At 36.8% G+C, this 26808-nt stretch overlaps 1 protein-coding gene across 1 annotated transcript in view; it reads right to left on the bottom strand.

The window, feature by feature from the left end:
* The window catches only part of LOC117336712 (basement membrane-specific heparan sulfate proteoglycan core protein-like), a 131795-nt gene that overhangs the window by 20968 nt on the left and 84019 nt on the right, over positions 1-26808 (bottom strand). The window contains exon 5 of the mRNA XM_033897324.1: positions 36-332. Within this exon, the coding sequence (XP_033753215.1) occupies positions 36-332 (297 nt within the window). The remainder of the gene's footprint in view (positions 1-35; positions 333-26808) is intronic.

Below are 26808 nucleotides of genomic sequence, written 5' to 3'. Positions count from 1 at the left end.
TCCAGTAAACCCAAATGTATAATGCAAAAACTTACTTCCAGAAACAGTCAGTGTTGTAGAACTCTGTCCCGTTCCTACAGAGTTGGAAGCAAAGCAGGTATAGGTACCAGAGTCTGCAATCTCTGTGTTTAACACGGTCAGAGATGGACTGTTAACTTGAGAACCCGAGTAGTTAACACCATCAATGGTGATAGCCTGTGTTCCAAAGCCAACATCACGTTGCCATGAAACTGAAGTGTAGGTGGGGTTGGCTGATACTGTACACACAAGAGTGATGCTGGTTCCTGTAGTGACACTGTAGGATGTCTGGCCCACAGAAACGGCAGGTACAGCTGAAACATAGGGTCACATATTGAACATTATAACTTTAATTTGTCTTAAAGAAATGACAAATGGCTTCAACATTGATAAAAAAACCTAGCCTGAATGTCAATAAATGTCAGTTTAGCTAGTCTTTGTCTTTATACATTAGGAGACAAGGTGGTCTAGTGGTAGAATGCAGGGATATGCTTTCAAAGGGTCGTTTGTTCAATTCGGTATAGGCGCGGTGTTGTATCCTTGAACAAGATATTTTACTCTATTGTGTTCAAATTCACTCAGCTTTAAGTGATTATATAATAGGGCAGTGCAGAAATGTTGTGTGTACTTCAAATAGGTAATACAGAGGCAAAATACGAACGATATGTTTATTTTATTGTTGCACCTAAGATAGATTAGCTAGAATGAATATTTGATTAGCAACACCGTTGTTAGGTTTTTGCTCTGCTATGTTTAGTGACAGTTAATGTTGTAGGACAGATTGAGTTTGTATATATTTACCAGTAGTAACGGTCGTTGCTTTATGACATATTGAGTCTGTGTACTCTTACCTGTAGCGACAGTTGATGTTGTAGAACAGATTGAGTCTATGTATGCATACCTGTAGTGACAATCAACGTTGTTTGATTGATTTAGGCTGTGTATATTTACCTGTAGTGACGGTTAACCTTGTTGGACAGATTGAGTCTGGGTTTGCTTATATGTATTTACAGTTAATGCTGCAGGACAGTTTAATTATGTGTATACTTCCCTGTTAAGATAATTAACGTTGTAGGGCAGTTTGATAAGTAACTTTCGTCTTAATTTATCCATTATTTAGCAAGGCAACGCGTGTGCACTGCCAGTGAATACCGTATTTAACCCACATAATAAGTATGTATACTCACTTTGAGAAAGAGTCTCTGTTAACATAGATATCGCGAGTAAAATGTAGGAAAGGCGATACATTTTGAGATCACTCCATCAATTTGGCTAATTGTGTAAGAGACTATTTTGATGTTTGTAGACTGCCCACTGGTATGTTAGTGTCCAGACACACCTGTAATATAAACGACATTTTACTGATATGATTATTACATTTATTACTTATTTATTCCAAGTTTTAGGAATGCTGTTTGGTTTGTAACACTCATTTTTGTCTACCGTGTGGCAGCTTCACACTCACGGTTTTAGTGCCAAAATGCAAGCTTTCATAAGGAGTAAGTGAATAATCGCAACGATGTATTTTTGTCACGTCTTTGATATTAGTTTATGTCAAATGCATATCACGATTTTGCTAGGCTTGGACGAGTCCCGCCCTATTTCGTCTGATTGTTTGCTCTCGACACTTTAATCTGGTCTGATAGTAATTCGTTATGTTTTTTCCATTTTGTTTTACATTTGACGTACCAACCGTACTACATGTATTGTCCACTATCGTGATATTGTCTGATAGGTGACGTGTTGTGTTTTGAAGGGTATGTGAACACGGGTTATTTTCTGATTTACTATTCTATGGTACGGAACAATTGTAACTTTGCACTGTACGTAATTTTGATGCCATAAGGATCATAGAAAAGACGCCTTAACTTTTGTATCAACTCATATCGTGTGTTTTACGTATAACACGCATATTGTCTACCTCGAATATTTTTGTCAGTATTATATGATTAGCATAGCTTGACCTAGTTATTAATCAGTAATCCTGTGGTAGTGTTTTATTTGTTTTGCTTTGCTTTTGTGCTACTGCTTTTCGAGGTCTGTGAAGATATTATAAAAAATGGAGTCTTGATCGACGTCTTTTTATCATTAGACATCATGAGATCATGAAATATAATCCTTGATAACATTGGTATACCAGTAGAAAACCCCGTAATGGAACAGAAAACATCTGTGACGTAATGCATTATGAGAGAGACATTATGAGACAGACAGACAGACAGACAGACAGACAGACAGACGGACGGACGGACGGACGGACGGACGGACGGACGGACGGAGTAATTACATCAACATTTTTTGAGGGACTTTCATGAAAACGTCAATAAAAATAATTTGATCTTCAGCTAGTCCAAACCATAGAGAGACAGACAAAGAGACTCTGAGAGAGATATACAGCATGCCAATTAAGTTACCTGAATATACTGCTACTCACACGATTTATTATACACTTCTGACCCAGGTTAACATAATTGCTCTAATAAAGTATCGTTTTCTGAACCCCTTCATTATAGTTTTTTAAGATTATGTCTGTTTTTACTTCTTCTGTCTAAATATTTATTCTCAAGGTTTTAAAGGTCTAAGTTTATGTTCAATTAACGTATTACTAAGAATTTGGTAATGATATGCAAAGTTTATTTATTGAAATGCGATACGCATTGATTAAATTTTGACCAAGTGTATTTTACCAAAAGTATACGTTTCCTGTAAAATCCATTCTGAGCAGGGTTAGGGACTGTATTTCAGGCAGTCTTAGTGTTTATTTATCTACGATACATTTTAATATACTCATCATGGATACATTTGATACTGAAAAGTAAAGACTAATTTAACCTGTCTGTTCATTGCCAATCAGCACATAAGTATTGCTAGAATCCGATCAGTGACACGTGTAATTATTCTAGACGGTAAATGGGCCAGTGGTCAAAATCGTCATACAGTTATTACTATAAGATATTTACCTCTAATTGTGATTATACTTCCAACGAACATTGAGAAATATGGCGCAATTTCTGAGCATATTGATTCTCCGGGACGGTGTCGTCTTTAGTAGGTAGACGGCTATCCTACCAGAATGCCAGGTCTGGTTTTCTTTATGTTTTCTATACAACCTTCATGAACAGCATTTGTGGGTATTGGCATGTGGTCTTATAATTGGAAATGTCTTAAATAGTAAAGGATTGATTGTGAATTTCGGTATTTTACTTACTGATGATGGGAAGTGAACATCCTGCAGATATCGTAAACTATAAAGCAGCTTCTGTACCATTTGTACAGTGTTGACTCCCCTTTATTAGTCAATGCAAGCAATAAAGTAAGTTTTCGGTGGTCACAGTTTGATAAAAGCGCTACGAGTTTATTACTTTCATTGACAAGGAACACAGTAAAAAAATGCAGACAATATACCATGACGCCATTATTTAGAAATATAGATATTACTACATTCAAGACATTGCGATATCAATAAGAATAAGTAAATCAACCTACCTATGACCAAAAGTTACTCCCGAACGGATATAAAACTGATCAAAATGTAAATCCTCTCAGACTGGTTAGTTAAGTTTTCCGGGTCTCATATATACACGTAACAGACGCAAGCAGGCGTTGAACAATGTGAATTCGTCTCTTCAGTCGACATATCACAAAAGAACCACAAAAACAAGATCTACAAGCAAATATAGTGAGTGCTTGGTTACTCGACCTTGTGTAAGCGTAAACGCCTCTGTAAATCAATGGTGTTTTTGAGTAACACATAAAGCATATTATCTATTTAAAGAAATATTTCGTGTGTAGGTAAAGAAAAGCTGAGCAATTATTCTCGTTGATGTCAGCATGAATGGGCCTGTATGCAAAAACCGCGGAGTGGAATTTCAGCTAGTGTTTTAAACGTGTATGTCTGTCAAGACGGGTGTAGATAGCTCATGAGTATGAAATATGAGGCATGCCGAACACTTAACTGATCCAATTGTACCAGTGTGCAGAGATTTCCTACCCGTAAACATGTCACAAAACGCTGGCGACACACGCCAAACAAAGCCAGTTGAAAACCATATTGTCGGCAATTCCTTGTCTAATTGTTAGAGCACGGACATTTAAATTATTGTATTTTACATGTAAATAACATTGTACACATACTGACATAATGTTTCCAGATGTACCCATATCTGATGTTACTATGATTAACAAGAGGCCAATGGCCTCGTAGCTCTGTGGACGTTGATTTGAAATCCAGCTTGTTTGTATATACAGTAACGTGCCAATTTTAGTCTTTCAATTTTTTTTTTTTAATTTTGCTATATATTCTATGTATTTTCAACGTTTTCAATGAATTTTCCTGACTTTGTGTATTGATCGTTTTAAATGAAATTTTGTACTTTTATAGGGAATTGTTTCTTGTTTCATCTCATAATATTTTCACTGTTTTCCGATGTATATGACTAGAGAATTTTTTTTTTTTTTTACAATACCTAATTTTTTGAACGCCATTTTGACGTTATTTTAGTAACGTCATATAGAGAAATGGCGTCACACGGAAATTATCAGTGTAGACAATTCTGTATTGCTCCATAAATACTCAACGGAAAAATAAATGAATATTATGAGAAGGAACTATGGTCATTTCTTCATAACATGACGAAATATTGTCAAAATCCGTTCATAACCAATGTCAGGAAATTTCATTGAAAAAATGTGGAAATACAAAGAATATATAGCAAAGGAAGACAAATTGAAAAACTTTTGGCACGTCACCGTATTTGAACATTCTCTGCATCAATAAACAAGAGACCCAGAGGGCCTGTATTGCTCACCTAATTATTTCATGCATTATATGTTTACATCAAGTAAGCATATTGAGTCATGCCCCTCAAGCCCCTGGGGGCCAAGACTCACGGTTTATACAAAACTTATTCCCGTTGAAACTAGGATGCTTCAGACCAAATCCTTTCATTCATGTAGCAGAAGGGTCTTAAAGAGTTTGCTATATGTTTCCCCTGTGGGCCCCGCCCCTTAGACCCCTGGGGACCAAGATCCAAATATTAGTGCCCTGGGTTTTGGTTAGAGAGAAGAAGTTGCGCAAATATTTTAAGACATTTGACCCCAGTGACCTTAAAAGTCGGTCAAGGTCATTCATTTGAACAACCTTAGAAGCCCTTCATCCAAGCATGCTACAGGCCAAATATAAGTGTCCCGGGCCTTTTGGTTAGTGAGAAGGAAATGTTTGAAAGATTTTTAAGACATTTGACTTCAGTGACCTTGAAAGCGGGTCAAGGTCATTCATTTGAACAAACTTAGAAGCCCTTCAACCAAGCATGCTACAAGCTAAATATCAGTACCCTGGGCCTTTTAGTTTGTTAGAAGAAGCGGCTCAAAGATTTTCAAGACATTTGACCCCTATGACCTTGAAAGTGGGACAAGGTCATTGATTTGAACAAACTTAGTAGCCCATCATCCAAGTATGCTACAGGCCAACTATCAGCGTCCTGGGGTCTTTTGGTTTGTTAGAAGAAGTTGCTCAAAGATTGTCAAGACATTTGACCCCTGTGACCTTGAAAGTGGGTCAAGGTCATTGATTTGACAAACTTGGTAGCCCTTCATCCAAGTATGCTACAGGCCAAATATCAGATCCCTCGGCCTTTTGGTTTTTTAGAAGAAGTTGCTCAAAGATTTTAAGACATTTGACCCCTGTGACCTTGAAAGTGGGTCAAGGTCATTGCTTTGAACAAACTTGGTAGCCCTTCACCTAAACATGCTACTGGCCAAAATATCAGTACCCTGTGGTACATGTATATAAATGATTCGTGAAAACTGAGTATTAACTGAATGATCCTTAAAAAAACATTAAAGATTTTTTTTATCAATCTATAAAATGCTGCTTACATCATAACTTTATAAAACTCACTGTTTTCTATTATTGTTACATACCAGTATTTTTATGATATATAAACCTATATTCACAGGAAACAATGAATTCGTGGGGCTGGAAGAGCTGCGTAGTAATTTGTCACAGAAAACAGTCCGTGAAAGAAAGCGAAAAATCTCATATCAAGGTAGATAGCGGGATATTCGAGTTTTCCGAGTTCGAGTTAACGAAGTTCCACTGTATATAGCCGTGATATTCCCTTGGTCTATCATTACACATCAACTGTTGTGTGACCTTGATCTACCATTACACATCAACTGTTGTGTGGCCTTGGTCTACCATTACACATCAACTGTTGTGTGGCCTTGGTCTACCATTACACATCAACTGTTGTGCGGCCTTGATCTACCATTACACATCAACTGTTGTGTGGCCTTGATCTACCATTACACATCAACTGTTGTGTGGCCATGGTCTATCATTACACATCAACTGTTGTGCGGCCTTGATCTACCATTACACATCAACTGTTGTGTGGCCTTGATCTACCATTACACATCAACTATTGTGTGGCCATGGTCTACCATTACACATCAACTGTTGTGTGGCCTTGATCTACCATTACACATCAACTGTTGTGTACAGCCTTGGTCTACCATTACACATCAACTGTTGTGTGGCCTTGATCTACCATTACACATCAACTGTTGTGCGGCCTTGGTCTATCATTACACATCAACTGTTGTGTGGCCTTGGTCTACCATTACACATCAACTGTTGTGTGGCCTTGATCTACCATTACAAATCAACTGTTGTGTGGCCTTGATCTACCATTACACATCAACTGTTGTGTGGCCTTGATCTACCATTACACATCAACTGTTGTGTGGCATTGGTCTACCATTACACATCAACTGTTGTGTGGCCTTGGTCTACCATTCCACATCAACTGTTGTGCGGCCTTGGTCTACCATTACACACCAACTGTTGTGTGGCCTTGGTCTACCATTACACATCAACTGTTGTGTGGCCTTGGTCTACCATTACACATCAACTGTTGTGTGGCCTTGATCTTCCATTACACATCAATTGTTGTGTGGCCTTGGTCTACCATTGCACATCAACTGTTGTGTGGCCTTGGTCTACCATTACACATCAACTGTTGTGTGGCCTTGATCTTCCATTACACATCAATTGTTGTGTGGCCTTGGTCTACCATTACACATCAACTGTTGTGTGGCCTTGGTCTACCATTACACATCAACTGTTGTGTGGCCTTGATCTACCATTACACATCAGCTGTTGTGTGGCCTTGGTCTACCATTACACATCAACTGTTGTGTGGCCTTGATCTACCATTACACATCAACTGTTGTGTGGCCTTGATCTACCATTACACTTCAACTGTTGTGTGGCCTTGGTCTACCATTACACACCAACTGTTGTGTGGCCTTGGTCTACCATTACACACCAACTGTTGTGTGGCCTTGGTCTACCATTACACATCAATTGTTGTGTGGCCTTGGTCAACCATTGCACATCAACTGTTGTGTGGCCTTGGTCTACCATTACACATCAACTGTTGTGTGGCCTTGATCTACCATTACACATCAACTGTTGTGTGGCTTTGATCTACCATTACACATCAACTGTTGTGTGGCCTTGGTCTACCATTACACATCAACTGTTGTGTACAGCCTTGGTCTACCATTACACATTAACTGTTGTGTGGCCTTGGTCAACCATTGCACATCAACTGTTGTGTGGCCTTGGTCTATCATTACACATCAACTGTTGTGTGGCCTTGGTCAACCATTGCACATCAACTGTTGTGTGGCCTTGGTCAACCGTTGCACATCAACTGTTGTGTGGCCTTAGTCTACCATTACACATCAACTGTTGTGTGGCCTTGGTCAACCATTGCACATCAACTGTTGTGTGGCCTTGATCTACCATTACACATCAACTGTTGTGTGGCCTTGATCTACCATTACACATCAACTGTTGTGTGGCCTTGGTCTACCATTACACATCAACTGTTGTGTGGCCTTGATCTTCCATTACACATCAATTGTTGTGTGGCCTTGGTCTACCATTGCACATCAACTGTTGTGTGGCCTTGGTCTACCATTACACATCAACTGTTGTGTGGCCTTGATCTTCCATTACACATCAATTGTTGTGTGGCCTTGGTCTACCATTACACACCAACTGTTGTGTGGCCTTGATCTTCCATTACACACCAACTGTTGTGTGGCCTTGGTCTACCATTATGCCACTTTCCTTTTCTCAAAATTATGGTTGCTATGGCAACTGGTCACTATAAACAGGTTTTCTGATAAGAACTAAAACTTTAAGTGTGTCCGGACAACTCTTCCTAAACCGAAGGGCCGATTTCAATGAAACTTCACAGACAATTCTACATTTCTTGTGTTTCAGACTACAGAAACTGGAACGAGAATCACTGTTCCAAAGAATCATATCGGACGTATACGTATACCTCGCGAGACACTCTGTACACTGTAGCAGACGACATAATGTGTATAAAGTAACACGCATAGCAGCAAAATTTTGCAGCGGCACAGGGATACGTGTGTTGCAGCACATTACTATATACACATTACAGTGGGTTGATATATGAACTTTGCCTCATAACTTCTCAGAATAACGTTCGGCATGTCCCTGTGACACCGAATATGTCCAAAATGACACCGTAAATTGACGATTACTCGAAAATGAAAACATTTAACAACTCAAATTTCTTGTCAAATCTAGTTCGTGTCGACCCCAATCATGTGTTTTGAAATCCATTCTGACAGTCCCACTGTTTCTGATATCCTCTGTCCCCAAAATTTTAATAATTCTACTTCCGGCAAAAACATGAGAATTACTGCGTAAGCTCTCCTGGACTCCGTCCGGAGAGCTAAAAACGAACACCCTATACCCCGTGACAAATGACTATGCACGGAAACGATACAGACTATTCATGACTATGGTTAGTTTTTCAATAAACACCAAGATCGAATTCGGAAATGTTATTGTCATTGCTGGGTAAACACCAAGCTAATCAATGCGTGTTGATATGCCAAGTGGTCTCAAGGTAAGGTACCAATTATAGAAACATTCTAAAATTATCGCTAACATTTTATACAGAGACGTAGGAATGAAGTTCTTATATGAATACTATTTATCATTTATTCTCTTTGTTTCCAAATAAATACACGCTTGAATCGAATACATCGGATGAGTCGAATGTTTCGTTAGGTCCCGATTTGTTCCCTTCTTTATCTTAGTAAATTAAAAACGGATGATTCGAACAATGTTGCATCGAATACTGCGGTTGTGTCGAATATATTTTGTCGTCCCTCCCTTCAATACCAAATACAATTGATCAGTTCTTCTCTTTGTTTCTAAATGAATACAGATTAAAAGGGAAACTCAATAAAGTTTATATACCTTATATACAGATATACAACTTGATATTGTTGTCTTTAACTTCTAGGATGTGGTATGGTTAATGCTATCAAACTGAAATATTCGTATCCGCTTCATGAATGTACTTTTGATAAACTATTAAAATTAGTGAGATGCAACACAATGTATTCGCAGAATTTTTACTTCAAACTTCAATCGTTTCTCCATTTTCGGTGATTCTAGACCAAACGGCATTGATACTTGGATGGATATTAGCGAGACGTGTCCAATAGATATATTTGTCGCCTTTAACTATACAGAAACGTATCCTACCCACCAGTTTATTCGACTTCCGGATTCCGAGCTACAACACAGATAATTATACACCTCAAAATGACATTAATTCCTTCCCATACTGGGAACACGTCTTCTTTAGCTTAGTTTTCAAAACCCAACCAGGGCATATTTGATATAAGTCAACTTAAGTAAATGTCGTTCTGATATGTAAAACATTTCTTTTGTTATTTTAAGGAGTTATTTTTATTTTCTCAGTAGATAATTACCAACTAACGTTGGGCCAACGCCAACGTAATGCAAACCAATGTACCATTAGCCAACTTTGGCCAACGTATGTTATATATTAGCGATAACCTGAGGACATTTTGGGGTAGTATGGTAGGTTAATTTGGCTTTTCGGAGGGAACTATTTTAGGTAAATGAGGTATTACGGAGAAATATTGATAGATATTGGAAATATAGCATGGTGATAAATTAGGGTATTTCAAATGTCAAATCTGTTTCAACCAATATATTTACAAGAAGTCAGTAAATTCGACATATTATAGAGATACTTACAAGAAGCCCGGATTTCAAAGATACGCTGTATTAACAATGAACAAAAATATTTTGACGGACATGCTGACAGGATTAAACAAAATCAAGCCGATACATGTGTTTACAGGGAGTATGATATAAATGCTAGAAGCTTTATAGCTTTATTGAGACGGAACGAACTGAAGATATACATAATATAATATTATGACGACATCATATCAAAATGTAGATATAACATAAACAAGTAAAGAAACCTACCTTAGGTACAAAAGTACATCCGAACCTGTATAGATCGACAGGTAAATCTTTTCAGTTAGGTCGAAAATATGTCGTATCAAACTGGTTTATTTAGTTTTAAGGTTTTCGGACATACACGTAACCGGCGCCGTCCTCTACTGAGCATTGTCTAATTTGTGTTCGTCAATTCCAAGGTGCAAATGTAAACAAATCCCTCTGAATCAATCATGTTGTTAAGAAACAAACGAAAACATATTATCTATTTAAAGAAATATTTTTGTCCAGGTAAAGAAAAGCGGAAGTGACTAAGCAGTAACGTGTGGATTTCAATTGAAATTGTGCACAAAGGGCGATACAAGTGAATGCATAGCGTATGGTTGAAACTAAATATTTTTTCATCTCGCTTGAAAGAGAATGAACCACTGAGACGGAGAGTGCAAACTTTTTGAAAATCGGATAAAAAATGACGGAGATATGGCACTTTGAAAATTTCAAAGTTTTTCCCGCCAAAATTCAAAAATCAGGCCAAAATGCACTTAAAACGCTTCTTCTCCGTCATCTATACACCTATAGACTTGAATTTTGGCACAACAATAGCATATAAGAATAGCTACAAAAATTATCACTTATCATTGACCTTGACCTTCATTCAAGGTCAAAAAGTCCCAAAAACTAAAATTAAAAAAAATCTTTTAACTGGAGCTCTCTGTTGGTTCGTTTTTTTCCTTTCACAAAAGGTTCATCCTATAGGTTATGCTCAGGACTAACTTTTCTCCGTAACATGTTATCAAAAAATATGTCAAGGTCAAGGTCTAAGCATCAGGTCAAATCAAGGTCAAAAATTCAAAAACAAAATTTAGTTAATTTTTTAAGTTCATTTTAAAGTGCATAATTAATTAAGACGAACTGTGCAAGTTTTATAATCGTGCGATAAAAAATAGCGTAGAAATGGCACTTTGAAAAATGTTCGTTTTCCCGCCAAAATTCAAAATTGTCCCAAAAATGCAATTAATTACTCTCTGCTCCAATATCTTTACATACACAGGTCTGATAGCATGTACGAATGCCTACAAATTCTTTTACTTTTCATTGACCTTGACCTTCGTTCAAGGTCACCGAGGTCAAATAACAAAAAATCAAAAATTTCAAATTCTTTTAAAATCTGTTTATTTTGATCATCTATAGCAGAAAATGCTCCTATGAAGATATTTGCAACGTTTCAAGGTCAAATCATCAAAAAAAAAAAAAAACAATAAACAAAAAAAACAAAAACAAAAAAAAACCGAAGATGACGGTATGGTATACACGAAACACGGTACAGGATTCACAATATTTTTACCGAATACACGACATACGATACAGTAAACACGATACATGGTGTGGGCTACACTATATACGGTACAGCAAACACGAAACACGGAACGGTATACACAATACTTGGTACGAGATACAAGGTACTTGGTACGAGATACACGGTACGGTATGCACGATACATGGTACTAGATACATGATACACTGTACGTTATACACGATACTTGATACGAGATACACGGTACTTGGTACGAGATACATGGTACAGTATACACAATACATGTTACGGGATTCACGATACGTTGTACGGGATACACGATATACGGTTCAGTAAACACGATACACGGTACGAGATACACAATTCACAGTGCAGTAAACACGATACAAGGTACGGGATACACGATTCACAGTACAGTAAACACGACACAAGGTACGAGATACACGATTCACTGTTCAGTAAACACGACACAAGGTACGAGATACACGATTCACTGTTCAGTAAACGCGATATAAGGTACAATGTACGGTATACACACTACAGGATACACGGTACGGGATAGACGATACATGTTACTGGATACATAATACAAAACGGGATACATGATACATTTATTTTCATTGCATGTGAAAGATAACGTTATTTTAAAGATTGGTTAAAGAAGGGAAGCGAAGAGAAAACGAAGAGAAAACGAAGAGAAATCGTAGGTAAAACGTACAAAAGCGTTCGTCAGAATGAGAACATGTCTGCGATCATTTTCTTGTTGGAAATCCCGTGTTTTGATCTTGATCAAATCTAGTTATGGTTATTTTCGTTTGACGGTTGAAAATATTATGACAGGTTAATATATTAGTTGTACCTCATGTTACCTGCAATGACCGCCTTTCTTGTATACAACGCTTACGGTCATTTATAGGTCATTATAGGTAAGGTAGAATTAGTATTGGAGGAAAATATTGAAATATTTAAACATGATACATGTGTATACGAGGAAAATAACAATCAATGGGTCTTCTCAGCAGGCTTTAGGTGTATAACGGTCTGTTATGTGATATGTACAAAGAACGGTTCAGTAGCGGCAGAAAATTGTTAGCCTACTGGAAAGTTAAGTCCCTAAACTACGGATTGCTGACTGCAACCGTCTTGTTGCTTTGCTCACGTGTAACAGGAAGGCGACAACACGACAACACAACAACACAACAACATGACATTTTACTACAGCAAGTAAAACATCGGTTTGTCATATGTCGCCTCATCGTATTCTCGCGGCTTGCAAACGCAACGATGCGATAATCTGTCTACTAAATCTTGGGTTATCACAGAAATCAGCCACCACATTTTACAAATGTACAGATTATCAAATGAATCGCGCACAAATTCTTGGTGTGGTGGTACGATCAAAGGAATAACCAGATATCATTTTAATGCTATTAATATGCAGATATGATCTTAGAAATCAATTTTATGATTTTCTGTTTGGATATTCATACATGGTCATATTTATTCCGTTGTGGTGAAAAATAGAAAACTTAATAATGAATGCATTAAATAGTTTGCTTTATCAATATAAGTATTGTTGCTGGCAAAGGGGTAATTTGGTAATTATCTGTTAGTCAACATCCAGCTAACGTTGGGCTTACACATGCAAATTGATTGTTAGTTTTAATATATCCAGTCAGTATTGGCCAATGGGTAATTGGAAGTTTTTTGGATGCAATATCAAATGTGAATGATGTTATTGGAGAGGTCAGATGGATGATAACGACAAATATTTCAGGGGAAATATCGAAGGAAAATCAGGTCTTTTCGGAAAATATAGTATAAAGTTAGATTATAGGGAAGATAGCATGGTGAAAAATTAGGGTTTATGTAATGTCATGTGTGTTTCAAGCAATGTCTTTTCCGGGGATCAGAAATATTTTGTAATATGGAATGAAATCTGCTGACATATAATAATGAAAGTAATTGGTAAATGTCTGGTATATTATATAATGTAATGCTATAGTTAATTTAGAAAGGTCCATCTGAGAAATCCGTTAAATCATACTGTTCGATTTTAAATCAAGTTCGGAAGATATTTCCTACACGATGTTTTTAATCACTATATCTTTGACAACATGATTTAAACTAACAGTCAGATCAAATGGTAAGGTATATGGTAATTCATGTACCAGGCTCAAGGGCTCACCGCATATACATGAAATATGTTAACACATTCCATAACAGTTCGTTATTACATAAATAATGACGTTTTAGGTAGCATTTTAAAGTAAAATGCCAAATTCTTTAAAGTATCGCGAATGTTTTAGATATGTTAACAATGCCAGTTAAGCCTACGTATTTCCAATAATAGATATATATTTTTGTAATCTGTACAACATTTGCAATTTTGATCCAGCTCTGGAGGATCAGGTAATATATTGTTTAATGTGTCACACCTGTGAATACCGTGAACTTAACAAAAACACAATTCTATCATTTTTTTGATTTTGAGTCACCATTTTTCGTTTTAGGCAAATCTAAATTTCCTGTGTAAACACACTTTCGGAAAAACCAGAAATTTAAAATCCGGAACCTATTTATTTATTTTCGTTTGAACAAACTCTAAGCCTCTATGTACTATTTCATTAGGAATATACCAATGATATTGTACATTTATAATTTCGTCTTTCATGCATATCATAATACAGGCAAATACTATTACAGTTCATTGGAAACCAAATTAAATTGAGATATTATTGAAATAATGACGTTTGTGATATCGTCATGTTTATCAGGGTATTTTCAAAATGTTAGCAATGCCATATACAATTAATAAGTAATAACCGCCCGAATGTTCACCAGTCACAGAGAGCGATGACTGAGAAGGTTTGTGTTGAACTGTTTTGTGGCTCTACATTACACAAATGTAATTAACATTCCTACATCGGTTTTCCGGTTAGAACAATTCCAATGGGACAGCATACATTTGTAATAAGGTATACACGGATTGTTTTATTTAATGTAATTCTATCTGACAATAGATTTGTACATGCAGTCGATTGGAGCTATTTTGATTTAAGGGTCAATAGGAGCCACGTTTATGACCATTGGTGACAATCGATTTTAGACCTGCGGTGACAGCTTGCTCAGCTTTAACTTTAATGAAATTTGGATATAACTCTTGCACGAGTATGTGAAATGGTTTATAAGATATAATTAACCACGACAAACATTCCATACAAAGCAGAATGATCCTTTAATTTTGTGGTGTAAATTTATGATTGTTTTGATTTTCTTTATTTGAGCAATTTGTTAAGGTGATTTAAGAAATTATATCGTCCAAAAAACCTTTCCAGCATGTTCAATAGGCGGAGGCGCACCAGCTCCTATTACAGGGCATACTCAGACAAATGATAACGACGGAGTATATTATGGTCGAGATGGTTTGGACAACTCGTCCACACCGGTGAAAACAGGTTCACAGATGGCACCACCTGTTCCCACAAGTGGGGACGAGTATTATTACACGGACGGTATCTCTACTAATTTGGCTGGTTACACCGGTAAACATATCGAACCGAATGTGGATGCTCCTGGGACGTCTGTAACCAGCTATCAACATTACAGCTCCATCACTGCTTTGCCAAGTCCACGATTACATAAAAATAAGCTATTGAAACGCCTTTGCCACCTCTTCCGGGAGAACAGCCCTCAAAACAGCCAGTGTACAGCAACACTGGTGCTGGAAGTGAAGGCAGTATCCAATCACAAACCTAATTGATTTTTTTGATAACTGAATTTAAAGAAAAAAAAAAGACATATTGATGTTCGGCGGTGTTTTAAGTAGTACTGCCAGTTTGCAGTAGGGCCTACAGTTCCCACAGTACGCCTGCATCTCGATTGAATTAGAATTTTAAGGTTCTTTGTAATGTTACTGAAAATCGTCATAAATGCCATCGAGGTATTGAGACGCTGTGGATTTGTCGTTTCTGTGCTTTCACATTTAATACTCATTACTTCTGATATCAATGCCCATGTAACTATACCAGTATACATATGGTTAGCGGAATTTCATATCTTTTGTATATGCAATCTTTGTGTAATCATTATACAAATGGTTATTTTTACTAAGCATCGTGTAAGAGCTTTCAGTGAAAATCGTACCTTTTAGTATATTTCGATAAAAGTGATTTTCTACTGATCTGCCTTTCACTTTACCGAAATTACATATATTAAAATGAATAAAAGGAACTGGATTTCAATGAGTCTGAATGAAAAATCTTACGTTTTAACCGCATTGTTTACTGTTAATTCTGTCACAGAAATTCAATGTGTGATCATGTTATAGTGATGCTAACTTATGACTCATAACGTTGTTTTTTTGCATGGTAACTCCCTAATTAATTAATGTAAATCCGTAACGGAAGCATACTTTCTAGATGTTATACAGTTTTTGCATATCAATTGCTTTTCGTGGAAAAGGCCTGAACGGTTACTATATTTCCAGAAAGTAATCGATATATATGGTGTGTAGTTTGTCGCATAGTTTTGCTTTTCAGTCTACTACTGGTTATATACATACAGACATGATAGTAAAGATTAGTCTTGCATTTTGTTACACGGTATCTTTTTCAAATAATTCAACCACATTTTGGTTTATCAACTCTTCCGAAACAAGAATAGTATGTTAGATAAGGAAAAGGGGTATTTAAATGTGCCCCCAGTAATAAGAGATAAGAGTAATAACCTGTAATAGTATTGTTACATTTGTCAAGTTATCACAATAACTTCAATTTTGAACAGTTTCCTCTGTCGAACTTTAAAAAGAACCATCAGGAGATTCCATACTTTCTTATATCAGAACAAATTACTCAATGGATATTAAAGTTAGATTACAAGGGCTTGTCAATAAACATATTCCAATAATCAGTCTACTTGAACCAATAAAGTGTTTATAACAGTCAAGAGAGTACCGTATGTCAATGTCTTTAATCGTCTGAGTCACGTAAAAACAGATGAATTTCGTTAATTCATAATGCATTGTAGTCCTGAGTCTTCTAGTTCAAGATACCAAACTCTGACAGTGGACTTTAATTTTATTTCTCACAAAGTGTTTGTTTATTAAACCAGCTAATTTACATATCAAAAATGTGTAGCTTTTAACTTCATACATTTGTCCATCTGCAGGCTTTCCAGTATCATCTTGTTTTTGGTCAGTTCGACTTTATCTTTCCAAACAATCAATTTACCTTCGTCACAACCATGGACGGATGGAAAAGTCATTTCTTGCCAATTTCGCAAGTTTGATTCTGCCACCCTGCACATGGCCAAGATAAGGTCAACTAAGACCTAAAACAAGAACAAATTTTGTTAACGTGTACATGCATTTGTATAAGTATATACTAACATAAATATTATAGTTCAATGTTTATACCCTTTCAGGTAAATAATTTTTTGAAGTACACGGACAAAGACAATAATTGAAAATGTTAGACACTAATCTTTAGACATCTTAAACATGTTTTAGATACTTTTAATTGTTAAATTTCTACAGGGAAATCAATATCATATGGTTTGTTCCAGTTACCTCCCTTCTTATGCTGTACGGGGAAAATACTCACCATGCTTTTCAATGTGTCCTTGCATCCTATGTAGATATGCAAAGTCTTTACATCTCTCCGATTCCGTTCCTCATCTCCTGATAGAAACGTTCAAGTTCTTCATCGTATTCCGGATTTAGTGTTCAAAGTATGTCCATGTTTGATATTATGTGAACGACCGTCAATGTCTAAAACATTCAACAATGATATTGTTAAATATGATTGTATTTTAAGACGTATGTACTTTAAACAATGTAGTGTACAAAACTATTCGTGGTTAATAGTACATGATGTGGATCATAAAATAATTTGACTAAGCTGTAAAACGATACTGGAAAGCATGCTGTAACATACACATATATTTCTACATAAGATATACCATGCATGCATTTCTTACCCACCCTGACACCCCTGAACAAAACAGGACAACAGACTATAGCCTAGTAAAAACAGTAATCTTCATCGACCTAAACCTACACAGGCAGAAATCATTGCTATGGGACATTCACTGTTATTAACACATTACATGATATAATGCTGGCATCCTGTTGGCTGCATACCTAGGTACTAAGTGCAATAGTGCCCGGATGAGGGTAATGGACTCGGATCGTCATAGTTACTGTTGTGCTGAATGCCTACAACGGAAAAGAAGGCAAATAATAAAAATGTCAAAAGTGAAGGAACCACTTTCATATTTATTTTAATCTTTGAATCCAATTATTATTTCTCCAGGAATGATATGTCTACGATAAATACTGCAGTATATCAACACATTGATTTATTATGATGGAAAACGCCTCTGGAAATACAAAGGTCTTGTCAACAGTTTACATACAGTACAACGCCTTCCATGTCGCTAGTTATTTCATATATTACAATGCTATATAAAATGAAGACCAATGTGCATTATTGTACAAAATTACAATCAAAGAAGACCTTACCTTTGGCTTACGCCGAGGAGCAAGGTCGGCAACCATGCTGTCCGTCTGTATCACAATACCCTTTCTACATACAAACTCGCATGCATGCATTTCTTACTCAGACGCACGTGGACACAACAGACAAACACGTTACATGTACATACAGACACATAACATTATCAGTACAGGTTAACATAGGACACAAACAGTAAACGAACATGCATAGAAATGAATGGAAATTATGATGATTGTACGATAGTTAAACAGTTGTTGTTTGGTTTATTATCCCCGTAATATGACGTGTTTGTAGTTCTGTGTTTGTGTGTTCTATTAAATACCATAAACCTGTCTGTGATTCATAGCAGTACACCTTGGTTATAATGCCATAATTTGTATGATGACAACCTGAAAAAAAAATTGAACTTAGTTTAGTCAGTATGTTAATGAGATATTGTTTCAGATATCAGTGTGACTGTGCACAAACATGATCTTGTGAAATCTTGTGGCTAGTTTGGGTCCATCTGTAGATGCCAATAGGTTTACAGATCGTTCAGAATTGCCTGTTATAAAGTGATACAGTAAAAAGACAATTCATGTGAAACTATTAAGTAACACATGTCTGGTATATCTTGAAATAAAGGTATAGTTAAAGAAATATCCAAAACAGAAACACATGGAATTAATGATTGCATTTCAAAAAATATTTTCAAAGTGTGATAAAGGTAACAATATGATAATGTTTAACTTTTAACTTACGATAGAGCTTATCAACTACTTGTGATGTCCTTCCATGATTCTTGACATTTGATTCCACTGACATTACCACTAAAGGTATAATACATGAAGCAAAACTATCGATATCAATCGAACGTATTACCGAGTATTCTTCAGAAATTGAATCTAAATCGAGCACAGTTATGATAATACTTACTTCCGGTAACTGTCAATTCCGTCGTAGCACTACTTGTTCCAGCAGAATTCGAACTAAGACAGGTGTATCTTCCTGAATTTGAAGGAGACGCCATGATGATGGTCAGGGATGGCATACTTCTGCTGCCTCCAAAGTAGTTAACATTGTCAATGGTGATTGGAAATGTAACGCCACTAATGTAACGTTGCCAGAAGACATTTGTGATGGTCATGCTAGAGGACACAGTACATTGGAGGGTGATGTTTGATCCTGTAGTGGTGAAGTAGGAAGTGGAGCCAACTGTTACCGTAGGGGGAGCTGTAAATATAAAAGTAAAGACGTTTTCACTCAACCAATGTTTAAATGTCGGCAAACGTTCTGTTTCTGGTGACTGCATTTGTTCTCAGTCTAACATAACGTGGTTATAAAAAAGACGTATTTCCCGATAATTTTTGATAGGCAAAGAAAATAGAAAAATTAATATATAACACGTGTGTTAGCTTAGTTTTATTTAAACCTTGAATACTCCCCAGACCGTGATCAATGTCAAAGCATTTGATCATTTTTTTTGTTTTCGACCTTTCCACTTAGACCTGAAAATTATTTATCTCGATCTTTGGTCAGTTGACTGCTTGCGTAATTTTGACGATTCTTGCTTCAAAGTTGAAATATCAAATTTAAATTTGTACTTGAACTAGTGACCTTTGTCTTAAATATACTCATTTTTTGTTTAATTCCAACCAATTTTACCTCAACATTTCATAACAAAAAGATCATCAGTGAAAACATACAAAATTTGACCACGACCCATCATGTTGTTATGCACAGCATATTTTGATTTATAAATCAATAATAAATATAAGTATAAATTCTAACGTTATCAGCTGGGAACAGATAGTGGAATTACTATAAGACACTTTTTTTTTCTGATACGGTGCTCTAATATTTGTAAGGGAATCAATTTTAGATTTCAGTCTAAGCTATAGCAAAACTCAGGACGTGATACTCTAGATACGTCTTTTTGGTATAAGAAACAAATCAGCTACCTTCCGACGGTAACCAACCAGGATGTATTGCGGATTCGCTACATATATCTTTATCTGTAATCATACATATCTACCGGACCTCTCTTTAATGTGTGGCAAAATATCCAACCTTAAAGTACCATAGAAATCCGACCATGTAACCCTGGTAAGGTTATTAAGAATATACTAGCTAAAATACATCAAACAAAATAACACAAATTGTGAAAAGAACGAATGGACAATAATGCTAAGATTACAAACGCTAACAGGACAATGGTTTGATGATTGTAAATCTATTCTATAAAATGATCAATGCGGATTCGGAGATACACCTCTTATTAATGAGAGGTCCGACAGAAACTTAAATTTGATTAAACACTATTCTACATTAGCCTTACTTCCTGTGACTGAGAGTGTGGTCTGACCACTGGTTCCAGTTCCTACAACATCTGTAGCCGAACATCTATAAACTGTATTGCGATTGCTATTAGCACTAGTAATGGTCAGGGATGGAGTATTGACGATGAACGATGTTACTCTTGGGTGATATGAGCAATGTTACTCTGGGCTGTGTCTATGAGTAACGTTGCTCTGGGCTGTATCTATGAGTAACGTTACTCTGGGCTGTATACATGAGCAATGTTACTCAGGGCTGTATCTATGAGTAACGTTGCTCTGGGCTGTATCTATGAGCAATGTTACTCTAGGCTGCACATAGATGCAGTCATGACATGATTGATTCTTCATTTTGATCAACGTCAAAGAAGTGCTTCGCAATACACTGCCGATGAATCAAATCACAGCAAGGAATCTGATAACAGCTGTGTTACTGTCATTTTGGCACTATGTCGTTCATCATTACGGCAAGCCTCGGTACTGTGTACCAGATTTGTTACGGATAAACCATCAATCTGGATTCAATTCCCTGACCAGATGTGCACAAATATGCGGTCACCTGCCTGACCATGTGTGTTTCCCCCTGGTACTAATACTGCCTTCCTAGGTTTTCTCTCACAGTTCAACGCCTGCACGCTTCCAACCAGCCCAACAAGAGTGATTAATATAAGTTTGTATAACTTGTTTAACAATTGTTGTAAAATAATGTAAGCACTAACAATCAATCACAGAAATGTATTTATACAGGAAAATGGTTGTATTTATTTAAGAAAGATAGGGCTTAACCTAGGTAAATGTAACAAGAAGCCCAACGGGTCTGTATTGCTCACCTGGTTCTACAGAAAATGTAAAGTTGGTCATTCCTATTCCAGAATACCACTGAGAAGAAGTAGTTGAAATATTTAGCTTATTTGACGCCTGTGACCTTGCACGTAGGTCAAGGTAATTTATTTAAAAAAAAACTTGGTAGCCCATCACCCCAGTATGCCACAGTTGCAATATCAAGTCCCTGGCCATATTGGTAATTGAAAAGAAATCGTTAAGACTTTACGGCATATTTAACCCCTATGACTTAGAATGTAGTGCAAGGTCATTCATGTAAACAAACCTGGTAGCCCTTCACCCCATCATATTACAGGCCCAACGTCAACTAACTGGGCTCCTTGGTTATGGAGAAGTTGTTTAAAGATTATTGACTATTTGACCCCTATCACCCTGAATGTAGGTTAAGGTAATTCATTTCACCAAACTTGGTAGCCTTTCAACCAAGCATGCTACATGCCTAATATTGATTCCCTGGTCCGTTGAAAGATTTTTGCCTATTTGATCCCGTGACGTTGAATGTAGGTTAAGGTCATTCATTTGAACAAAATTGGCATCCCTTCACCACAGCATGCTACAGGCCCTCTGTCAACTCGATGGACCTCTTTGTTATTGAGAAGAATTTGTATGAAATATGTGAGCTAAATATTACAAATAAACACCTGTAAGATTGCATTTATTGTCAATATGAATGCAATCTAGGAGACAAATAAATTCAATCTAACAAGTGTTTAATTGTTAAAGAAATAGCAATAATAAACTTCAAGTATCAAAATCAAAATCATATTGGCAAAAGTTGTGACTAAGGAGAATCTACATTTATAATCTAAGATGAATCCTTCCAATACTTCGTAACGAAGTATAATACCAAACTTTGACTTTAAGCATCAATGATATCTGCCTGCTGGCCATTTTATTTTTTTGGATCAGACTCAAAATCAAAAAGGTACTATAGATAAAGTTAGAGAAAATTCTTCCTAGGAATTGGAGATAGAAAAATAAAGATGTCCACATGGTGGCCATTTTGTTTTCTGGATAAGAGCTAATAAAATTGGCACAACTAGGGACCAATGGGATTAAAAAGTACGTGGCTCACAGACAAAGAGCAATTTGAATAGCCGGCTATCTGATGATGGTGAGCTATCAATCATCATGGTTGTTAATGGTGTGTTAAGTATCAAAATTTTAAAACTACTGAAATAAACCTTAAACCATCAGGAAAGAACTATTTGTTTATAAAACTGAAAATCAGAAATGAAAATCTTCATGTAATCGGGATGTTTTCTTTTTTTAGAAGAAAATCCTCTCTACCTGTTCTGGTAATAACAGCCTTCCATTTTCACCGCAACTATCTATACTGGTGTCTTTCAATCATGCGAACAGTACCTTATGCAGAAATGTTAAACAAGGACACCAACAGCATTATTCCTTACCTTGTGGTTGTGACAGGTGGGTTTCAATCTGAGAGGAAGATTCTTATTACATTGGTGGTTTGATTCATTTAATAACATCATCATTAACGGTTCTTAAACTATTTTCATTGGTATTAAAGTAACAGAATAACATACAAAATATGTAAACAGTCTCAGGTTTTACCATTTTTGTTGCTACACAGAGAATGACAAAATCCACTATCACAGCAATAAGTACCGTTTCACATAACGTATCAAACAGGATTCTGATCATCATCAGTAGAGGCTGGGTGGTACCGTTATACTCAGTGAACAACATAGAAAAACAATTATTCATCCCTTCTGGTTAAGACAGATGGGGATAAGGTAAGCCTTGTTTTTGGTCAAATAACGAGTCTTCCCTTCAGGTTGAAATCCACTGTCTCCTCTTCAAGCAAATAGACAATTATATTATATGCCCATCACAAATATCATTGGTTTCTCAGACACTGTGAATCATATCTAGAAATGTGAAATAGGTGGGACAAACAGCAATGCACAAAGGTGTTATTTATTCATCAAGCAAGCAATTTTCTTTATTCTTAAGTATTCTTCAATGATATTTATTGTAATTTGTTTTTGTTCATGCTGACCGTGACTAATCCCAACATATGATAATTTCGAGCTTTTTTTCCCAGAGTCAATGAATAAGTGGTTTAGCCTAGGAAATGATTGCCAGATGAATAAACTTGTAATTAGAATCATCAAAAAAGCAAAAACAGGATTGCAAATAAATAAATAAACTCAAAGGTGTCCTTACTTCCTGTAACTGTGAGTGTGGTTTGACCACTGGGTCCAGTTCCTACAGCATTTGTAGCTGAACAGGTATAAACTGTGTTGTCATTGCTATTAGCACTAGTGATGGTCAGGGATGGAGTATTGACCGTTGATCCGGAGTATTTGGTTCCATCGATGTTCAGTGTGGATGCCACACCATTGTCTATACGCTGCCAGAAAACATTGGTATGGGTAGGTGTGGCAGACACTGTACATCCCAGTGTGACTGTTTGTCCAGTAACAACTGAGTAGGCATTCTGGGTAATGGTGACAACTGGGATACCTAAAATATTCAACGTGAGTTCAGTTTTATCGGTCCCTGAAAAATTAATTACTTAATTGTTATCTTCAAGTTATAATTCCAATTGATTTGAAATTGAGGTAGGAAACATAAAACCCTTCCTTATGATCTATGAATATCATTCATTATTGCTGTCCCAATTTAAGCCAATTCGACTCGAGTTTAGTTTAGGGTTTCCCTATGGGGGGAAGGCAGACTCAAAATTTACACATTATTTTTTTCAAAAGTTCATCTCAAAGTTATAATTCCATTTGATTTTAAATAAACTCCAATAGAAATGCATGAACAGAACCCAAAAGTATATTTTTCTGCGTACCTACAGTAATTTAATCAACCCTATCCCAAGGGGCAAATGTGAATACTGACAAGACTGACAAGCAATCAACACGAAAAAATTGCCGACATGTAACAGCTATGTTACCGTTATGGTCACTATCAAGAGAACATGTATCTATTGTCAATCGTGAATAATACGAAATCTTACTAAGGATTTCAAAGGAACATTCCCGTTATTGAGACCCACAGGATCCAGGGGAGACAAATCAAGCTTTTATACAAACTTGGTTTCCATTCACCTAAAGATCTCTTAGACAAAATTAGACCAAATTATTTCATTCCTACAGAAGGATTTTGAAGAATTTGCTTTGTTTGATGCATTGGACCCACCCCTCAGTCCCCTGGAAGGTCAGACGCATCATCCATACAAAATATTTTGCTATGTTTACTGGGCTCGACTTCTTGCCCCTCAAGGGCCAGACACACAGCTTATACAGCTCTGGATCACATTTGCCCAATAAAGCTCCAGACTAAATTTCATCAGAACCAACTTTGTCATTAAGTACTATATATATATATAATAGCAATTTAACATCTGAAACATGGAGTTATCTCACTGAAGTGCTTAAAACAAGAGGCCCATGGGGCCTGTATCGCTCACCTGGTTGGATTAGGCCAAGTGTCAAAATAATGTTCATATTCAATTTGTTTAATTTGTTAATCTCTAACAATGCTATATATGGTTAAAGTGTGGGAATCCGAACTGCTTTAAAGATTAATGAAGTCCAGACTTTTAAGGTCTGCGAGACCTCAAGAATTGCTTTTACAACATGCATTAATCACTTTATGACTAGTAGCGATTTAAAGGAATTACCTCTATTTCCCATATTGGGCCCCGCCCTTTTGGCCCCTCGGGGGTCAGAGTCACCATTTATGCAAAATCTGTTCCCCTTCCCCCAAACACGATTCTGACCAAATTGGGTTCAAATCCGTATATAACTTTATGACTAGTAGCGATTCAAAAAAATTACCTCTATTTCATCTATTTGGCCCCGCCCCTTTGGTCCCTCGGGGGTCAGAGTCACCATTTATGCAAAATCTGTTTCCCTTCCCCCAAAGATGATTCTGACCAAATTGGGTTTAAATCCATTCGTAACTTTATGACTAGTAGCGATTTAAAGGAATTACCTCTATTTCCCCTATTGGGCCCCGCCCCTTTGGCCCCTCCGGGTTCAGTCACCATTTATACAAAATCTGTTCCCCTTCCTCCAAGGATGTTTCTGACCAAATTGGGTTCAAATCCATTCGTAACTTTATGACTAGTAGCGATTTAAAGGAATTACCTCTATTTCCCCTATTGGGCCCCGCCCTTTTGGCCCCTCGGGGGTCAGAGTCACCATTTATGCACAATCTGTTCCCCGTCTGCCAAGGATGTTTCTGGCCAAATTTGGTCAAAATTCAATAAAAAACTTTTTGACTAGTAGGGATTTGAAGCAAATGTTGACGGACGACGGACGGACAGACGACAGACAGACGACGGACACTGCGCCATGACATAAGCTCACCAGACCTTCGGTCCAGGTGAGCTAAAAATGATTTTAAAGAATTTGAACTGATTCCTCCATTGGGCTGTTCCTCTCACACCCTTCTTTTATACAAAACTGGTCATCCATTAGAAGATCTTTAAAGAATTTGCTTTTCCCATGTATGGTCCCGCTCATTAGGGAACCACTGTTTATACACAATTAGTTCCCCTCCACCCATTATAGTGGTTACAATTAAATATTATACAACTCCTTTTATTCCTCCAGAAAAAGAAGGATATCCATTCAGATAAAATAGGTTGGCATCAGCATCCACTCAAAGCTGTTAGTAATTAATTTCTTGCCAAACTTGGTAAAAATGCATTTTGTTATTAGTGACAAAAAGCAATTTTGGAGAAGGCTGATGTATATGACAAGCTATCCCATAATGCCATAAGCTGACCGTCTTGGGGGCCAACTTTGATTTTTGACAATTGAAGTTACATTTTATATTACAATTTGTTCAACAAAAACAGGTGTATAAGTGATTGTCCTCTCAAAGAAGTATATATACCATCTAAGATTAATTATTCTTCAATGATTTGTTTTGTCTAAATCATGCTGTCATGCTGTGCACATGGACATCCAGACACAAACAGAAATATGGATGGAAGAACTGACAGACAAACAATTACACAAGCTTCTCCATAATATTTCGTGAAGGGATTCACCGTGTATGTTGAATTCAATTCTAATATTTCATGTAAACCAGGGTAGCACTGTAATGACATGGGGACATTTGCTTACTTCCTGTCACTGACAGGGAGACCTGAGCACTCTGTCCTGTTCCAACTTGGTTGTTGGCAAAACAGACATATGTGCCCTGGTCTCCACTGTTGGTATTGAACACGACCAATGAAGGACTGTTGACAGATGCTCCTCCATAGTTGACATTGTCTATTGTCAGTGTAGTCGTCCCGCCATTGGTTGGAGTGAACTGCCAGAACACACTAGTATGTGTTGGATTGGCAGAGACGGAACACTGTAAGGTTACTGTTGTTCCCGTGGTTACAGACCTAACAGTCTGAGCAACGGTAACAGTTGGTAAACCTGTAAGAAAACAAGGCTAACACATTAACAAATAGCTCTCTAA

The sequence above is a fragment of the Pecten maximus genome, chromosome 10 (genome assembly GCF_902652985.1).
Source record: "Pecten maximus chromosome 10, xPecMax1.1, whole genome shotgun sequence".
Taxonomy (NCBI): Eukaryota; Metazoa; Mollusca; class Bivalvia; order Pectinida; family Pectinidae; genus Pecten; species Pecten maximus.
This window is presented reverse-complemented; position numbering and strand designations above follow the sequence as displayed.